The 19,861-nt window shown below is 41.5% G+C and overlaps 1 protein-coding gene, 1 long non-coding RNA gene and 1 other non-coding gene across 3 annotated transcripts; 1 reads left to right on the plus strand and 2 right to left on the minus strand.

Moving 5' to 3' along the window:
* Window positions 1–286: 286 nt before the first annotated feature.
* On the minus strand, window positions 287–4,385 carry LOC106586523 (translationally-controlled tumor protein homolog). The gene is given in 6 exon segments (XM_045707622.1): window positions 287–560; window positions 812–937; window positions 1,059–1,235; window positions 1,994–2,069; window positions 2,071–2,083; window positions 4,358–4,385. Coding segments are annotated over 6 exon segments (597 nt in total). The 3' UTR covers window positions 287–383.
* A 3,157-nt stretch (window positions 4,386–7,542) lies between these two features.
* Window positions 7,543–15,554, plus strand: LOC106586526 (uncharacterized). The gene is made up of 3 exons (XR_006761977.1): window positions 7,543–8,335; window positions 13,738–14,974; window positions 15,081–15,554. It is a non-coding gene; the product is annotated as an uncharacterized lncRNA (long non-coding RNA).
* Window positions 15,555–18,702: 3,148 nt separating this feature from the next.
* LOC123730669 (U1 spliceosomal RNA) lies at window positions 18,703–18,866 on the minus strand. The gene has a single exon (XR_006762104.1). It is a non-coding gene; the product is annotated as a U1 spliceosomal RNA (small nuclear RNA).
* Between the last annotated feature and the right edge of the window lie 995 nt (window positions 18,867–19,861).

The raw sequence follows: 19,861 nt of genomic DNA on the forward strand, positions 1-19,861 counted from the left end.
TGTGACATATAGAATGTCCCAGATAGAAATTTAACATATTGTGTATTCTGCATGACAGAGACATATCTGCTCTACTCTATACATTTCTATCCGAATGTTCTGATCGGTACTTCCTGAATATACCAGTTAACAGAACACTGCAATACTCAAAGTTGAACACCATAATCAATAAGATCAATACCGTAACACTGTCACAGCACCCCTTCTGTCAACCCCATAGACATGACTTGGTTTGGGCATCATGTAATACTTCCATTCCAAACGTAATGCAGAGGAGTCGTCTGGTTGGTCCCTGGTCGTGGGTCAGGTGAGACGCAGCAGCTAATAGAAACAAAGTTCTGAGACCTGAGTATTACTATGAAAGAGAGGAGGAAGGACAGTGGTTATAACACACAAGTAGACTGGTTATAACAAGTGTTATTATTACACAAGTAGACTGAACTAAAGGGACTCGCGCATTTCTCCATCTCCAGGCCATCTTTGAAGGGAGTGATGCCGTCCTTACGGATGTCCAGCAGACCAACCATACCATCTGGGTTCATAGACTCACCTGTAAAATAAAAAAATACAGTGGGAGGGAGGATGGAGAGAGAGGGTGGGTGGAGAGTGAGGTGGGAGCAGGAGGGTAGAGTGAGGGAGAGAGATTGGGGAAACGGAAACAAGGAGATAAGGGCGAGACCAAATGAGTGAAAGGGAATCGGCGTAATGAATACACCCCAGGTTCTCCTCAAGTCTAGGAGTACCCAGCAAGCTCGGGTAGAACATGTGTAACTGACTGGGCTATTAGGCAGTAGTAGATGTAGTTGGTTACCTGGTAGTTCTTCATGTTGCCCATGATCATCTTGATCTCCTCCTGAGCTCCAGTCGTGAAGGGCTTCACTCCATCTGGGTTGTTCTCCTCCAGCTTAGCCTTGATCATGTGCGCACACACACACACCTTAAATTGTATTTAATTTCACATAGTGACTTTTTAAAATTTACAATTACAGCTTTGCGGGGTGCAAAGGGGGACTGATAGGGCTAACCTAACATCACACATACACCCCTCAATAACACACTCACGCCTTCATGCAGTCCTTGATATATCCCTTGTATGAGTCCTTGGTGAAGGATGTCTCTTGCAGTTTGTGGTTGAGGACGATGTCCACTCCACTGACCGTGCTGGACTCACAGACGTCATCCTGCACTTCTGCCGACACATTCGCCCCCAGCAAAGAGTCATCAATGTTCTCGTTCTACTGACCATCTGAAGGGAGGACGGGGAGGACCGGAGGAAGATAGGAGGGGGGAGAGAGAGAGGGGGATGGGGGAGGGAAGGGAGGAGAGGAGAGTGAGTGCTGAGTCACTCAGTAGTTGGGTCTCAATACTGTCAAACACCTTATTGTGGCCTCCCGAGTGGTGCAGTGGTCTAAGGCACTGTATTGCAGTTGCTAGCTGTGCCACTAGAGAGCGTGGTTTTAGTCCAGGCTCTGTCGCAGCCGGCCGCAACCCATGGGACGGCGCACAATTGGCCCAGCGTCGTCCAGGTTAGGGGAGGGTTTGGCCGACAACGATGTCCTTGTCCCATCTCACTCTAGCGACTCCTGTGGCGGGCCGGGCGCATGCACCCTGACACGGTCGCCCGGTGTACGGTGTTTTCTCCAACACATTGGTGTGGCTGACTTCCGGGTTAAGCGGGCATTGTGTCAAGAAGCAGTGTGGCTTGGTAGGGTCGTGTTTCGGAGGACGCATGGCTCTCAACCTTCACCTCTCCCGAGTCCGTACGGGAGTTGCAGCGATGAGACAAGACTAACTACTACCAATTGGATACCACGAAATTGGGGAGAAAAAGTATAATAATAAAACACCTTATTGTACTTCAAGACCATCTGATAGGACTAGTCTTCATAAACTCTGTTTTAGTGCAAAGCTATGAGACGATACCCAACTTAATTACTGGCTCCAAATCCTGATACCCCTCATCTGTCAGCCCCAAAACTCATAGAGCATATACCTGCATTGGAGACGCATCCTTTCCCTGAACTTCGAATAAGATCCCATTTGGTGATTCTTTGATCTTGTAAATATCTGAACATTTCATCCCCTGCAATAAAAACAGAATGAATTAAAACCACATTAATAGTTCAAAGTTACATTTGGTTTGCCTCAGACCTTGTACAAACTTTCCCCAGGCTAGGGCCAAGCCCTGCTGCCGCCGGCTAACATAGCTGAGCTTGCTCACTATTTGTTAGATGGCTGACAGAAAGGCTACAGACGCTGCTGTGGTACTAGCAAGAGCTGCTAGATTTACAAAGCTAACATAACTAGATTAGAAGCATACCATTAAACTAATAGTATGTGTGCAAATGACCTGTGGGTGGAAAGTCGACTGTACAGTGATTGAGTGTTTTGGTGTTAGTTGACCATGCCTTTTGACAACATGCACATGGAAAGCAGCTGCAGACTGGCTACTGAACAAGCTAATATCCACATATTAGCTGCACCTGTTTAGTTTATTATAGGATGTGCACGACCTAGCTCATAGCGTTCACGATAAGTAAATATTCACCTGTTGTTACATTGCCAAACCAAATGGGTCCCCTTTATTAAAAGCCCCAAAAATCAAATCACATTTTGTCACATGCGCTGAATACAAGTGTAGATCTTACAGTGAAATGCTTACTTACAAACCCTTAACCAACAATGCAGTTAAGAAAAAATAAGTGTTAAAGTATTTACTAAATAAACTGATGTAAACAAATAAATCAACTTGTAGAAAAAGGAGGAAGGGAAGCGCTGCTAAGGTACACAATAGTAGATTTTGGTAGACAGAAGGTGCTCTTTGGTAAAAGCGTACATTTTAAAAAATGTTGATGAATGAATAAATAAATACAAATTTTTAAAATGAAATAGAAAAATGTAAAGGACGAAAGAGCAACAATAAAATAACAGTAACGAGGCTATATACATGGTGTACCGGTACAGAGTCAATGTGCGGGGGCAAAGGTTAGTTGAGGTAATTGAGGTAATATGTACAGTGGTGGAAAAAGTACCCAATTGTCATACTTGAGTAAAAGTATAGATACCTTAATAGAAAGTTACTCATAAAAGTGAAAGTCACCCATTAAAATTCTACTTGAGTAAAAGTCTAAAAGTATTTGGTTTTAAATATACTTAAGTATCAAAAGTAAAAGTATTAATCGTTTAAAATTCTTTATATTAAGCAAAGCAGCGGGCCCATTTTCTTGTTTTAAAAATGTACGGCTAGCCAGGGGCACACTCCAACACTGACAATATTTACAAAAGATGCATTTGTGTTTAGTGAGTCAGCCAGCCCAGAGGCAGTAGGGATGACTGAGTGTTATCTTGATTAGTGCGTGAATTGGACAATTTTCCTGTCCCGCTAAGCATTCATAATGTAACTAGTACTTTTGGTGTCAAGGAAAATGTATGGAGTAAAAAGTACAATATTTTCTTTAGGAATGTAGTGAAGTAAAAGTTGTCAAATATAAATAGTAAAGTACAGACACCCCAAAAAACTAAAGTAGTACTTTAAAGTATTTTTACTTAAGTACTTTACACCACTGAATATGTGCATGTAGGTAGAGTTAGTGACTATGCATAGATAATAAAAAGAGAGTAGCAGCAGCGTAAAAATGGGGAGGGGGGTCAATGCAAATAGTCTGGTTAGCCATTTGGTTAGTTGTTCAGGAGTCTTATGGCTTGGGGGTAAAGCTGTTAAGAAGCCTTTTGGACTTAGACTTGGCGCTCCGGTACCGCTAGCCGTGCAGTAGTAGAGAGAATAGTCTATGACTAGGGTGGCTGGAGTCTTTGACATTTTTTAGGGCCTTCCTCTGACACTGCCTGGTATAGAGGTCCTGGATGGTAGGAAGCTTGGCCCCAGGGATGTACTGGGCTGTACGCACTAACCTAAAGTAGTGCCTTGCGGTCGGAGGCCGAGCAGTTGCCATACCAGCCGTTGATGCAACCAGTCAGGATGTTCTCTGGTGCAGCTGTATAACTTTTTGAGGATCTGAGGACCAATGGCAAATCTTTTCAGTCTCCTGAGGGAGAATAGGCGTTGTCGTGCTCTCTCTAGTGTGTTTGGACCATGACATTTCGCTGATGGAACTTGAAGCTCTCAACCTGCTCCACTACAGCCCCGTCGATGAGCATGGGGGCGTGCTCGGCTCTCCTTTTCCTGTAGTCAGCTTGTGTATTAGTGTAAAATAGGTTATGGTAAAATCATACACAACTGAGGTTACGTGTGGGCCTGTGCAAGGCCTTTGCCTTTGGTTTCACAGCACTGGGAACCATGAAAGACCCCGTCAGTTAATTCTGAATACAGATACCATGATACAGATATATTCGTCCATACCAGTGATGATGTCCTTGTAGATTATCATTTTGTCGGTTTGAAGTTTGGAATTCAACACACACGGAGTCCCCCCCACGGAACTGATTCAATTTTATCAGAAAATAGCGTCACGTGTCCTGCGCGGTCTTCTGTGCTGTTTAGTGATGATGTCATTTATATTTGTGCCCTCTGGCGGAGAGAAATATATCTACAGAACGATAAATGCATTTCAATGATTCAAATTGTAGATGCTATGATGTTATAAAATTCCAACTAGTTAATTTTCAAACATTTTGTAACCTTTTGTCTTAATACAACTGAGACTGGAGTCATGTTTGCTTTTCTATTTATTGGTTAGAAAGGAACATTGTACGAGTTTAGCCCAGGTACTGCTTACATCAGAAAGCTGAGTTCATCATTACAGCATTGAAATTGTTGTTCTCTTCACATAGGGAAGAGCAGGAAGCCACTGAATATGTTACTGTTAAGAGAATCATTACAAAGTCCATGGCCTGACGCATGTAGACCACATCTCCCTCCTCCAGCTCTAGAGACAATACATTAGACATTAACTCATTATAGCCATTATGTTTAATGGGTTCCTGTCACGTCCTGACCATAGAAAGCTGTTATTTTCTATGGTAGAGTAGGTCAGGGCAAGACAGTTTTTTTTTCTAGTTTAGTTTTTCTATGTTGTCATATTCTAGTTTTGTATTTCTATGTTGGTTTTGTTTGGGATGATCTCCAATTAGAGGCAGCTGGTCCTCGTTGTCTCTAATTGGAGATCATACTTAAGTAGGGATTTTCTACATGGGTTTTGTGGGAGATTGATTTTGAGTAGGTGTATTTTGTAACGCTGCGTAACGGTTTGTTGTTTTGTTCGTTCAATTTATTTTGTATGTATCGCATAGTTTCATAGTGAAAATAAAATGTGGAACGACACACACGCTGAACTTTGGTCCGCTTCTCCTTACGACAACCGTGACAGTTCCATTACAAATAAGTTGTTGGTCATTATGGTAAAGTTATACACCCACAGGCGCGCAACTTTGGTTTTGGAAGTGGGGGGGCATAATTAAAAATCTAATAAAAATGCATTTAAAACAAATTGGGGGGTAGATCAGTTTTAATATTGCAGATTGTAGCTTCCATCAATGCAATTGTCTGCATCATTTCCAATCACCCATATATTTTTTATAAATATATTTAAGTATATCTTTGTGCATGACACAAGTCATTTTTCCAACAATTGTTTACAGACAGATTATTTCACTTATAAATCACTGTATCACAATTCCAGTGGGTCAGAAGTTACCATACACTAAGTTGACTGTGCCTTTAAACAACTTGGAAAATTCCAGAAAATTATGTCATTGCTTACAAGCTTCTGATAGGCTAATTGACATCATTTGAGTCGATTGGAGGTGTACCTGTGGATGTATTTCAAGGCCTACCTTCAAACTCAGTGCCTCTTTGCTTGACATCATGGGAAATCAAAAGAAATCAGCCAAGACCTCAGAAAAATAATTGTAGACCTGGTTCATCCTTGGGAGCAATTTCCAAACGCCTGAAGGTACCACGTTCATCTGTACAAACAATAGTACGCAAGTATAAACACATTGGGACCAAGCAGCCGTCATACCGCTCAGGAAGGAGATGCGTTCTGTCTCCTAGAGATGAACGTACTTTGGTGCGAAAAGTGCAAATCAATCCCAGAACAACAGCAAAGGACCTTGTGAAGATGCTGGAGGAAACAGGTACTAAAGTATCTATATCCACAGTAAAACGAGTCCTATATCGACATAACCTGAAAGGCCACTCAGCAAGGAAGAAGCCACTGCTCCAAAACCGCCATAAAAAAGCCAGACTACGCTTTGGGGACAAAGATCGTACTTTTTGGAGAAATGTCTTTTTCTACTTTTTTTGTCTCAAGGGAAAGGTTTGAAAAACAAAAGTTAAATGAAAACACACATACACTTACACATTAACACACAGAAACAATACACCCTCCATATAATTCATATCATAGGCCTAAGTACTGTAGAGCTCTTTTTACTTGCACACAATATAGCTGGGTCAGCCCGTCTTGCCCCTAGTGGTCCACGGCCCTGAAGCGCCTTAACACACCCCACTCAGCTTGATGATCTTATTGAAACATTCATTATTGGTTTCTGGTGTGTTTGGCAAAGGCCAGAGTGACAACAGTACAGTAGATCCTCAGGGCCTGGACTGGGCAGCCCAGCAGCTAGGGATTGCATAAATCTCCCCTGCCGTGGGCATGTTTTCAATACAGACTCCTTTTGTCGTACAGTATTCCATATAAGGCATCCAGACCTTATGAAAGTTGCACTGTATACCCTTAATCTTAAAACAAATCTAGTGATACTGAACATAACTTGACATTTCTTCCATACATTGTGGGAGGATAATCAACCTTCCAATTAATGGCAATGCATTTATTAGCCACTATAAATGCTAGGTTACAAAGTTTCTTCTGATAAGTCTCCAGTATCAACATTTCCAAGCAAACAAAAACAGCAAGAAGGGAGAATCTGTAGACGTGCTGAGATAAAAGAACATACTCTTTGCCAGAATTCAGCCAGCCTTCACAAGACAACAACATATGCAAATATGTCCCCTTTTGTGCTTTACACCTCCAGCAGAATACAATTTCTGAGTGCATGATATTCAGTTTCACTGGCATATAGTATGTTCTATTGATGGTCTTAAACTGCAGTCATTTATGTCTGAGATTATATGAACATGACGGAGCTTTCTAACATATCTGTATCCATTCATCATCATCATCAATAGCGTCTCCCAGGTCTTCCTCACATTTTTGTTTTTACATGTTTTATGTCATCGGGAAAACCTCTATCAACCCTTGATACAGTTTGGAAATCAACTTTGGGGGTTTGTCAGACTGCCTTAAAATAGCATCTGGCTTGTTCAGTGTTTGCTGGACCGAGTTAATAAACTGTTGTATCTGCAAAAATTCACCTCACCTCTGTCACAGACTGGTATTGCCTGTCTGCCTGACTCTGCTGAGACCCCTGTCACAATCTGATCCTCCTACAATGAGGCACGACAAAGAATTACCTTGGTGTACATTTATACATTTTATTATCCAGGAATAGAATCAATGGTTCAATAATTGAAATGACCATTATTTCCAGATCCCAGACTGTAGCTTTAAGCTGCTGTCATGTAGCTACTGTAGGTCTACCCATCAATTCAAGATGCAACTTTGATCATTCACTGAATATACTGCAAAATTCACCTGAGCTCCGTAGACTTGTCTTCCCTGGCTGTCTGACCCTGCGCTGTCACCATCTGATCCTGCTAAGACATGAGTACTATTTATTTTGAAACGGTCCTCTTTCTGCTTTCTATGCTTTAGCCTACCTATTGTATTAAAATCACATCTTTTTCGCATTATTCATACACACAGAATTCGCTGCTTCAACTTCAGTAGCCCACCTGTCTTTTTGGGCGTGAGAGTTCAAGTGCGGATAGTATGTGTGGTCTCATTGAAATATAGTAGGTTGCCAACATGGGCGAAGAATCACGTGGCAGTTCATTTGAATATGAAATGAATTTAAATATGATTAGACTGTAGTTCACTACAGTGTCTGTAAATAAATATTGATCATGAAAAGAAGTGTAGGGCGCTCAACTAATGTGAATCGAAGTGCAATCAAAACATGTAATCATAATTTAAAAGGAAAGGGCACAACGCCCACATTGGTGTTATGGGTGTAAGATGTCACAGTGATGCCATCTGTTGGTAAATGTTAATTACTGCAACTCCAGTGTTTTTACCGGTGTGCTTGAAATACCCGGATGAACAAGACTGGTTACTCTCATCAATGCCTCTGTCTCGTCATTTAACATTCAAATAATAGGTTACTATGGTGAGCGAGCGTTGCGCCTTTTCATTTTCTAAGAGTATAGATTACCCATTAATTTGTCTCTGCCTGCAAATCGTCCTCCTGAAAGGTAGGCTATATACTATAGGACTATGCAAAACGTAACAAGGGTCGCTGTCATCATTCTTGCTGCCTCCAGTTCAGTAGCCATACCCGCGATATCAGGTGCGCATGTGGTCTCAATTAAATAGAGTAGGCTATAGCCTATGTATACATGGGCGGAGAAGAACGGGCCAGTTATCTTTCCTAGGAAATGCACTTCCTAAGTATGCCTATGTTTAGGCTATAGTTCAGTACATTGCCTAGAAATAGGCCCAAATATTGATCACCCATTTCCCTCCGTCATCCCACTCCTAAAAGGTAGACTATAAAAAAATAGCTCAAGAGAAAGTGCAAGTCTCTCCAATTCTGCTCTCTTCAAACTACATATAGCATATTGGCTGATACAACCCAGTAATACTATGTAAGGGCCATTTGTGAATCTGGTAATATAACGTATTTCTTACATTATGTTTGCGGATTTGATATTGCTTATAGGGCACAAAATTGCTTGGACTACGGCTGCAAGTGAGCTGCGTCACATACGCCTAAAATAAAGGCTGTAGGGTTAGGGACCAGTTCTTGCGGTAGCGGGTTGGAGTCGGCGGGTGCGGGTGGGAGCTGCATGAAGAAATCGGTCCCGCAAACTTCTACTGTGCACCATGACAGTGAAGCCTGTAAAGTTTGAGCTGTTTATTACTGTGTCAGTGTGAAAGTAGGGAAGTAGCTAGGGAAATTGACAGATCAATAACATTATATTGACATACTGACTAATACAACGCACATTGCACAGACAAAACGTCATATCAATCTTCAATTGTTTGGCCGACGGTCTAGTTTGATTGAGGCAAAAATAATGGCTTATGAAAGCCAACTTTTGGCCAGCTCTGTCACTAACAGTACATCAACTGGCAAAAGCTTGCCAAGTTCATTTAGTTATGAAAAGTCGAGAGGGGATGAAACATTAAAGTTTCATATCAATACTAGCTCAAACTGCTAAAATAAACACTAGTTTCGTTTTTTTCTGTTAAGTTAAACAGCGGTTACCTTGCCAGCTACATCAAGCAACTAAAGAGTAGCCAGTTTCTATTCCTTTTACAACTTGGTGAAAGAGCACAACTCGTACACTGAACAATGCTCAACTCTCTTGTCAGGTGCTGGTGCAGCCAGCCTCCCAGAAGCTTTGGCTTCACACAGCCTGTCAGCCCGCTCTGTGGTGTTCAAATGGTCCTAAATCCAGTCCTATTAACACTCCATCCTACCCGACCACTCCGAGGCGTCCACATGGTCCTAAAGCATACCTACCAATGTTGTATCACATTCCAATTATAAAACTGGGGGGAACAAAAATACAATTTCAGAATGTGGAGGGGACATGTCCACAGTGAAAGTTGCGCCCCTGCCTAGAGGTACTGCAATACCAGGTCGATGAGTGGAGTGGACGGAGCAAACCCCTATTCCAAAAATCAATGTAATTTATGGTTCCCAGATAGGGTGTGGAATCGCAACGGCCCCTTGCGGTTGAAGGTTCTATTCCGAGACGGACTCCGAATACTTTGAAATCTTCCAAACTTTGCATCGTCTTCAGTCCAGCCCGTCGAAGAACAGGAAGTTACCAAACCACAGAAGATGAAAATATGTCGGTTTCAGCGATGGCTTTATGGGATCGCTAGCAACTTGTAAACATTTACCCATTACTATAAGTGGTAATGTTAATTATTACACATTGAATGCTAAGCCAATTATATGACTGTTGCCTCCCGTTTAAGTTCATTGTGGTGGTCACTAGCTACAGTTGTGTCTTCAACCTAGCTTTTAGCTAGCTAACATTAGTTGCTCTGCAGTTGCTATAAAGTTAGAGAAACATGTTGAGAAAAAAAGTTACTAAACAAAACATGTTTTATTAACACCTGAAACAATATATTTATCCTGTCTTGAATGAAAAGGTCATATTTTGAAATCTCCCAAAATGAAAGTGATCTCTAACAAGACAGACTCTCCTCAATCTTGCGTTACAAACACTACACTTGTCTATTCAGTATGGAAAACCGTCTGGGTCTTTGCGTGTCAAAAAGATACACTTCAAATAACACTAGTTGACACGTCAAATAAGCTTCTTTACCAATCAGGACCTGAATATGACTCCACGTCACATAATAATTTAACACGTTCATTAATTTTGTACGTAGGAATAATTACCTCCTTAATAAGTTAATGAGGTTAGTTACAACTAAGGTTGGATTGAAAACCTACAGGAGGGTAGCTCTCCAGGAACAGGGTTGGAGTGAAAACCTACAGGAGGGTAGCTCTCCAGGAACAGGGTTGGACTGAAAACCTACAGGAGGGTAGCTCTCCAGGAACAGGGTTGGAGTGAAAACCTACAGGAGGGTAGCTCTCCAGGAACAGGGTTGGAGTGTGAACCTACAGGAGGGTAGCTCTCCAGGAACAGGGTTGGAGTGTGAACCTACAGGAGGGTAGCTCTCCAGGAACAGGGTTGGAGTGTGAACCTACAGGAGGTTAGCTCTCCAGGAACAGGGTTGGAGTGAAAACCTACAGGAGGGTAGCTCTCCAGGAACAGGGTTGGAGTGTGAACCTACAGGAGGGTAGCTCTCCAGGAACAGGGTTGGAGAGCCTTGGACTAATGGATCTAGTTCTTAGCTCAATGCATTTGAAATTCGATAAATCACTACGAAGGTGCAGTTCCCAGAAGTGGAGCTGTCACTTAATCCAATGGATCGGAAGCCTTATCTCATGTTGTTCTAATTAAATGATAATGGCTGAACTTAATTTGTTCTTAATGTAGGACATCAAATTATCAGATTTGGATGAGTTGGCTGCAATATGGCAGCAGTACTTCAGTCAATATCAGTAAAGGATATCGGTTATTAGTGAAGTGTCAGTAAAGTGTTTCTAAAAAAAACTAAACCTTAACACCAAGACAAGCAATATGGATTGTTTAATTTAATTTTAATGATCATTAAGTGAACAATAACAGCCAATATGGAAATACAGTGCATTTGGAAAGTATTCAGACCCCTTGACTTTTTCCACATTTTGTTACATTAGAGCATTATTATAAAATTTATTAAATAAATAAAAATGTAGCGTCATACCCAAGAAGACACTATGGTGTAATCACTGCCAAATTGTGTTCAATTCAATTTTCTCCCTCCATATTTTTTTATCAAATGAACTAACCATAGCAGTATACACACATTAGAATGAACATTAATCTATTCTTTGTGGGGTTAAATTACAAACTGTTCTATATTTTATTATCTAAGCAAATGAAACACCCCAATCCATCCATTCTGTCTGAGATCCAAAACAATCCATTCACACAGGGCTGGCTCCTGGCTCCAGGCCCCTAAAACCCTCAAACTTTTACAGATGCGCAATTGAGCACAACCTGTCGGGTTGTATCACTGCCTGGTACGGCAACTGCACCACCCGGTACCGCAGGGCTTTCCAGAGGGTGGTGCAGTCTGCCCAATGCATCACTGGGGGAAAACTACCCTGCCCTCCAGGACACCTATAGCACCCAATGTCACAGGAAGGACAAAATAGAAACTCAGTCGGGGTCTCAACTTACTGTTGAGAGTTAAAATAGTAGAATACACAAGATCTTTGTCAGTCACTGACAGTCACTCAATTAGCCATGTCAGCTAACAATTGTTTGACCTGTTAGTTAGTCCATTTATTTTGTTAAGTCACTCGCACTCAGATATTATTAGCATATTATTTGCAGTCTTTGCAAAATGTGTAGAATTGCAGGAAATTTGCTTTAGAACTGCAGATTTTTTTCTCTCTGCCCCATGCTAAAATAAATAGAATTGCATGAAATGTATTATACACTGCTCAAAAAAATAAAGGGAACACTTAAACAACACAATGTAACTCCAAGTCAATCACACTTCTGTGAAATCAAACTGTCCACTCAGGAAGCAACACTGATTGACAATAAATGTCACATGCTGTTGTGCAAATGGAATAGACAACAGGTGGAAATTATAGGCAATTAGCAAGACACCCCCAATAAAGGAGTGGTTCTGCAGGTGGTGACCACAGACCACTTCTCAGTTCCTATGCTTCCTGGCTGATGTTTTGGTCACTTTTGAATGCTGGCGGTGCTTTCACTCTAGTGGTAGCATGAGACCCACACAAGCACCCACACAAGTGGCTCAGGTAGTGCTGCTCATCCAGGATGGCACATCAATGCGAGCTGTGGCAAGAAGGTTTTCTGTGTCTGTCAGCGTAGTGTCCAGAGCATGGAGGCGCTACCAGGAGACAGGCCAGTACATCAGGAGATGTGGAGGAGGCCGTAGGAGGGCAACAACCCAGCAGCAGGACCGCTACCTCCGCCTTTGTGCAAGTAGGAGCAGGAGGAGCACTGCCAGAGCAAGAGGAAGGCATTGATGCTATGGACTGGCCCGCCCGTTCTCCAGACCTGAATCCAATTGAGCACATCTGGGACATCATGTCTCGCTCCATCCACCAACGCCACGTTGCACCACAGACTGTCCAGGAGTTGGCGGATGCTTTAGTCCAGGTCTGGGAGGAGATCCCTCAGGAGACCATCCGCCACCTCATCAGGAGCATGCCCAGGCGTTGTAGGGCGGTCATACAGGCACGTGGAGGCCACACACACTACTGAGCCCCATTTTGACTTGTTTTAAGGACATTACATCAAAGTTGGATCAGCCTGTAGTGTGGTTTTCCACTTTAATTTTTAGTGTGACTCTAAATCCAGACCTGCATGGGTTGATAAATTGGATTTCAATTGATTATTTTTCTGTGATTTTGTTGTCAGCACATTCAACTATGTAAAGAAAAAAGTATTTAATAAGATTATTTCATTCATTCAGATCTAGGATGTGTTATTTTAGTGTTCCCTTTATTTTTTTGAGCAGAGTACAATTGCTAAGCTTCTCTTTACATCTAACTAAGACTAAAAACTCCTCTGCAAAACGTCAAAATGAATGACCGAGTTCATGAGTTATCTTCAATTAATTCTGACTATTTTGAGGAAGCTACAGCATCCCAAAATGGACAAACAGTACTATTGCCACTTTTTTTGCGTTTTTCAAGCAAATGTCTTTTAAGGGAGTATATGAGCATGCTCGTTTGGTTCGCTAGGCGCCAGTCGAACTGAAGCATGCTGAAGCCTTGAGGGCCTGTCATGCCAAATAATGTCCCCCAACCAAATAGTATCCCCCTCTATGTCACAATGGGATTCGATAAACTATTAGAGTCTGTTGCTATATCAACGGTGTGATGACCTAATGATTAGAATTTTGGAGCTCATTACAGCCTAAATTACGTTCTTTTCATCATTGCTATGCAAACAAGACAGATTTCTGCTACAATTTCTCTGTTTAAACAAGTTTTATTTAGCTAATAAAATGAAAACATTGATTCAATTTTTTGGTTTAGTGGGCAGATTATTGGGCAATCAGACTTCACTAGATGCAGAACTTCATCTGGAGGGAGAGGAGAGAAAGAGTTAAAGGATGAGGAGAGGAAAGCGGCAGAATGAAGAGATGCTTGATCAGGTGCTGTGGCTAGTTCTTCCTGTCACTTGTCCTCGACAGGCAGCCAGTCTCAGTCAGGGGTTCAATAACATGGGACTGGTTAAGTTGGAAGCCCTCTCACCACGTCAAGGTACAGGCCGAGAGAAGGATTTTGTTTTTAATTAAGGCCTTTAACCACCTACTCTATATTTGTAGTGCTTGACCTGATGGGGCTTGGATAGGTGTAGCAATATGGTGCTGACTCAAACCGGCTGTGTAATGGACTCCGGGACACTTCTGCTATATTACATACACAAATCTAGAACCTCCAGATATGCAAACACTAACTAGAAACCAATGTCAAATTCCATACCAACCCTTGCCTAAAATTTGATTTGGAATTGGACACAAAAGATTAATGGCTAGGGAGAAGGGGTTAAGGACCAGTAAGTCTGTAACTGGGCAACTGAACAGTCAATTGAAAATGTTACTTGCAATGAATACATTTAATATGCAAATGTATTAATTTACAGCCAATTCAAGCAAGTTTCAAATATTTGCCAGCAAACAAATGGAAAAATATACAAATGTTTACATGCTTGTAAACATGACTTGGAATACAAGACAAATACATATGGTATATACTTACCAACTTCACAGCCAATGTCTGCAAAAAAACATCTTTGTAATATTGTTTTAAATTTGTATAACAGGTTATTAAGGTTATTTACAATAACATATAATATACAACAAGATGCAATGTAGTAAAATAGCTACCGTCTTGAGGTGGGGAGCCGGCCAAGCAGTGAAAACAAGGGTGGGGAAAACATCGGACGAAACAGATGACGGACGATAGACACGATGAACAGACAAATTCATGCACATTGACAACATGAGACAAACAAGACACATGAAAATGCTTGCCGCATCTCCTGCACCGGGCCACCTTCTTACCTTTTCTCACGTATTTCCGCCAGAAGCAGTGGACGCTGAACTCTGGGTAGAGTGTGGACACCTTCGAAGGCCTGGACCCAGGATGAGGACTGGAATCGGGACTGAGAAATGGTGCCAGGTGCCCAGCATGAAAACAAGTAAAAATATGTTTTCTCATGGATTTCTGATGGTATCGTGTCATGGAGGGTTCCTCATCTCTGCAGAGAGTAAGACTGTTTGCAATAGCAAGAAAATCGCACATCAGTAAATAAACTTGGCTATTTATATAGTTGGTGACAGAATATAGCCTGTAATGTTATTACCTTGTTCCAGAGTTCACGACCTAGGTCACTCAAGATGACCTCAGGTAACAACACCCTCTTTGAAGAAGTAGGTGAAGATCTCCCACACACGGATTGCCTCTCTTGCTGCGTTGTTGGACCCCATCCTTTTAACATCCTGCAAAGCAGCAGACTTCTCCTCTGACACACAGTGGCAAGCTACAGATCCCCTCCTGGTCCTCGTGTCCATCCTCATGAAGTTATGCAGGACACAGGTAGCCTTCACACGCCTGAATTCCTCCAGGAGGCAGTCCCAGATGGCCTTGGTCACCCAACCTTGCAGTGCCATACACGGTAACTGTAAGCAGGAATCTCCAGTTACAAGGTATCTGTAGGAAGATGGAATATAATTTAACTATTAAACTTTTACATCCCCAGGTCATTGTGGACTACTAAAGTATAATATCCCTTATACCAAATCATGATAACATTGGATTGATAGATGCATGTGCACACATAGGATCATATCAAGGATAGCATCACAAATTACTACATAAATACCACTTGAAGCTTGATGATGAGTTTACCATTTGAATCAGCTGTGCAGTGCTAAGGCAAAAACAAAAATGTGCACCCCTTTGAGTCCCCAGGACTGAGAACCACTGCTCTTTTGGGGACATCTTCATCTGCAGACAGGCTTTCACAGCTCTCTGTATCTGAGGACAGAAAACCTCACAAGAAATATACTTCATTATACTCAAATTAGAACACACTGAATATTATGTTACTATTATCTCCATCCTCACTTCTAGGGACTGGAACTACACAAAAGTACCTGCACTATCCAGAATAGCCTACTTTCTCACTTTGACAGTTGGGGCTGCTATCCTTTCACCCATTCGCCATGGAGGCTGTTAGCTAGCTAGCTACAAATGCATTTACAGTTTTTTTACAGTGATAAATAGATCAAGATGGCTAGCTAATATGAAGTTGGGTAGCTGGTGATATTTAATTCACTTAGCTAGCTATCTATACAGTATGTACAGTATTCTTCCTAGGTTTTGGCCTTTCTAGGGAGTTTTTCCTAGCCACCGTGCTTCTACACCTGCATTGCTTGCTGTTTGGGGTTTTAGGCTGGGTTTCTGTACAGCACTTTGAGATATCAGCTGATGTAAGAAGGGCTATATAAATAAATTTGATATGTAAAGTTGGCTAGATAGCTAACTACTGTTAGCTACATTAGCAGACTATTTGAGTTAGCCTGCACCGTAGCTAGTTAGCTAATAAAACAGTGGTTTTTTTTTTTACATTTTAGAAATGTATTTACTTATTTGAATAAGTTCTCCCAGCCATGTGGACGATTGGAAACGGGGCAGCAAAGTTTGTCACCAGAGAGTTTTAGAGCATATTACTATGTAACTATTTACCCTTTTCATAACCAGACCTCCATACAAATGTGCCTTGCTCAATTCTTGACGCACAACTGAAGGTGTTGCTATATGCTCCCATATGATGCCAGCACGCCCACAAGCGAACCACTCTGGCCGGACTAAGCGGCACGCGGCAATTTACCGCTTGCTACTGAGCTAGCGCTTCTGAGGTGAAATAGAACTGCCGGCGTCCGCCTTCCTTTGCAACCTCTACGAGGTAGCCGAGCAACCAGCATAGCAACGAACGCGTTGGTTCATTACGTAATCCGGTCATAATGTTGCAAGTTCTAGCAACAACCCTAGCAACAGAAGTTAGAACTCATGTAATCCCATTGTGATGTAGAGTGGGACATTATTTGGCATGACAGGCCCCCAAAAGGCTAGGACCGGCCCTGCATTCACAAGTACACCTTGTCCCATATATTATCAGCACATTTATAGTAGAGGTCGACCGATTAATCGGAATGGCCGATTAATTAGGGCCGATTTCAATTTTTCATAACAATCGGAAATCGGTAATTTTGGACGCCGATTTGGCCGATTTTTTGTTTGTTTTTTTATTATTATTTTTTTATATATATATATTTTTTTTAGACCTTTATTTAACTAGGCAAGTCAGTTATGAACACATTCTCATTTTCAATGACGGCCTAGGAACGGTGGGTTAACTGCCTTGTTCAGGGGCAGAATGACAGATTTTGACCTTGTCAGCTCAAGGATTCAATCTTGCAACCTTACGGTTAACTAGTCCAACGCTCTAATCACCTGCTTTACATTGCACTCCACGAGGTTACGCGAATGCAGTAAGAAGCTAAGGTAAGTTGCTAGCTAACATTAAACGTATCTTATAAAAACAATGAATCAATCATAATCACTAGTTAACTACACATGGTTGATGATATTACTAGTTTATCTAGCCTGTCCTGCGTTGCATATAATCGCTTAGGTACACGTTGCTCCAACCATAAACATCAATGCCTTTCTTAAAATCAATACACAAGTATATATTTTTAAACCTGCATATTTAGTTAATATTGCCTGCTAACATGAATTTCTTTTAACTAGGGAAAATGTGTCACTTCTCTTGCAAACAGAGTCAGGGAATATGCAGCAGTTTGGGCCGCCTGGCTCATTGCGAACTGTGAAGACTATTTCTTCCTAACAAAGACAGCAATGTAACAGGAATAACGTTTTGTTTTTGAGATGATAGTTGCCGGATTCGACCATATTAATGACCTAAGGCTCGTGTTTCTGTGTGTTATTATGTTATAATTAAGTCTATGATTTGATAGAGCAGTCTGACTGAGCGATGGTAGGCACCAGCAGGCTCGTAAGCATTCATTCAAAATAGCACTTTTGTGCATTTTGCCAGCAGCCCTTCGCAATGCATTGCGCTGTTTATGACTTCAAGCCTGTCAACTCCCAAGATTAGGCTGGAGTAACTGATGTGAAATGGCTAGCTAGTTAGCCGGGTGCGCGCTAATAGCGTTTCAAACGTCACTCGCTCTGAAACTTGGAGTAGTTTTTTCCCTTCCACTACATGGGTAACCCTGCTTCAAGGGTGGCTGTTGTCGATGTGTTCCTGGTTCGAGCCCAGGTAGGAGCGAGGAGAGGGACAGAAGCTATACTGTTACACTGGCAATACTAAAGTGCCAATAAGAACATCCAATAGTCAAAAGTATATGAAATACAAATCGTATAGAGAGAAATAGTCCTATAATTCCTATAATAACTACAACCTAAAACATCTTACCTGGGAATATTGAAGACTCATGTTAAAAGGAACCACCAGCTTTCATATGTTCTGAGCAAGGAACTTGATTTTATTGATGTATTATATTAAGTTAAAATAAGTTTTCATTCAGTATTGTTGTAATTGTCATTATTACAAATAAATAAATAATCGGCTGATTAATCGATAGCGGCTTTTTTTGGTCCTCCAATAATCGGTATCGGTATCGGCGTTGAAAAATCCTAATCGGTCGACCTCTAATTTATAGGCATTAAAACCAGTGCTACAATAAGAAGTCACAGACATTCAGCCTATTTCGAAGAGAAAATGAATCTACAGTAGTAGTAGGACTAGTTTGCTTTGAAATCCGTAATTCTGAAAGCGTTCATGCAATGAAGAAGGAACGCCAAAGTAAAAGCCAATGCAGACATACCCTACATAGTTCAACTCATCTCAGGCTCAACCTTTGATCAGTGACAAATGTTAAAATGATTGTTGTTAGACACCAAGATCAGGGGAGAGCGCGAACGCAGTCCCCCACTACCATAAATTATGCAATCGAGATTTCCACATTTGGGAAATTCGCAGGGGTCAGCACAGCCGGAGTGCAATGGCTGAGCCTCACCCTGGGTGAACCGCCTTCTTGATCACGGTATCTCCCTTGCCAGGTAAGTATGAGTTGTACACATCGGTGGAGGGGTAGTCATTCTAGGGCAAATGTTTTTGACTGACGGTTACCACTTTGGCCCCAGATAATAAGGCATCATATCGACCAGGGTTTAATCACGTTCATGAATACAGTTGTGGAGAGAGCGGCGGAGAAGCGATTAATTTTAGTTTTACTTGGTTATATCACTGTCCGACTATTTTCCCATCATGCAACACGGTAGAAATTAAATTTGCGTTTACATTTTAATATCTACACATGTGTCTGATATCACAAAAGTATGCGATATACCAAAATGCTGAAATCACGTTCGTGCACATAAAGCCAAACGAATGACACCAACTATTTCTGGTGTTTCGTAGCATTCCAGGAATTGTAGGTATTTCGTCGTTTCTTGAAGCTTGTGTTCTGCGCTCGGTAAAACATGTTGCAATTACACCATTGACCACTGGGTGGCATAAAACCCTCAGATATTGGGTAGAGACAGTAGTCTACCAATTCATCCACAAAACAGAGTATAGGCTAGCTGGGCTACAGTAATAGTAAGTGGGATAAATGTTTTTCTTAGCGGTAAGAAACACTTATTTATGCGTATGCCATGCACATACTGTGTCAAAATAGCCTGACTATTATATGTGGGCGTTTTGACCTACCATAGCTGAATGTACTACTTATTGTTTTTCATAATTTTTATACTTAGTATTTTAGCTGGCTGTATTTTGTGAATCGTAGGCTACTTCCCAATCTGTGTTTCATTGTTGTAATAAAAAGTTCTGTAAACCGATATTTTTGTACAATGACATTGCAAAGAGTCATGCATCCAATTGTGAGTAGATAAATTATTTTCAGCCAAGAGGCAAACGCACAACATTCAATAGCTGATCTTTTACTTTCAACACTGTTATTTCCCCAGGTAGGGTGTGCACCGTTCCAGAAGGTCCTGGATTGGTGAAAATAAGTGCAGAGCCACCAGGGACCTGTGGAAGGAAGCATCTCCTGATCTC

Source organism: Salmo salar, chromosome ssa25 (genome assembly GCF_905237065.1).
Source record: "Salmo salar chromosome ssa25, Ssal_v3.1, whole genome shotgun sequence".
Classification (NCBI taxonomy): Eukaryota; Metazoa; Chordata; class Actinopteri; order Salmoniformes; family Salmonidae; genus Salmo; species Salmo salar.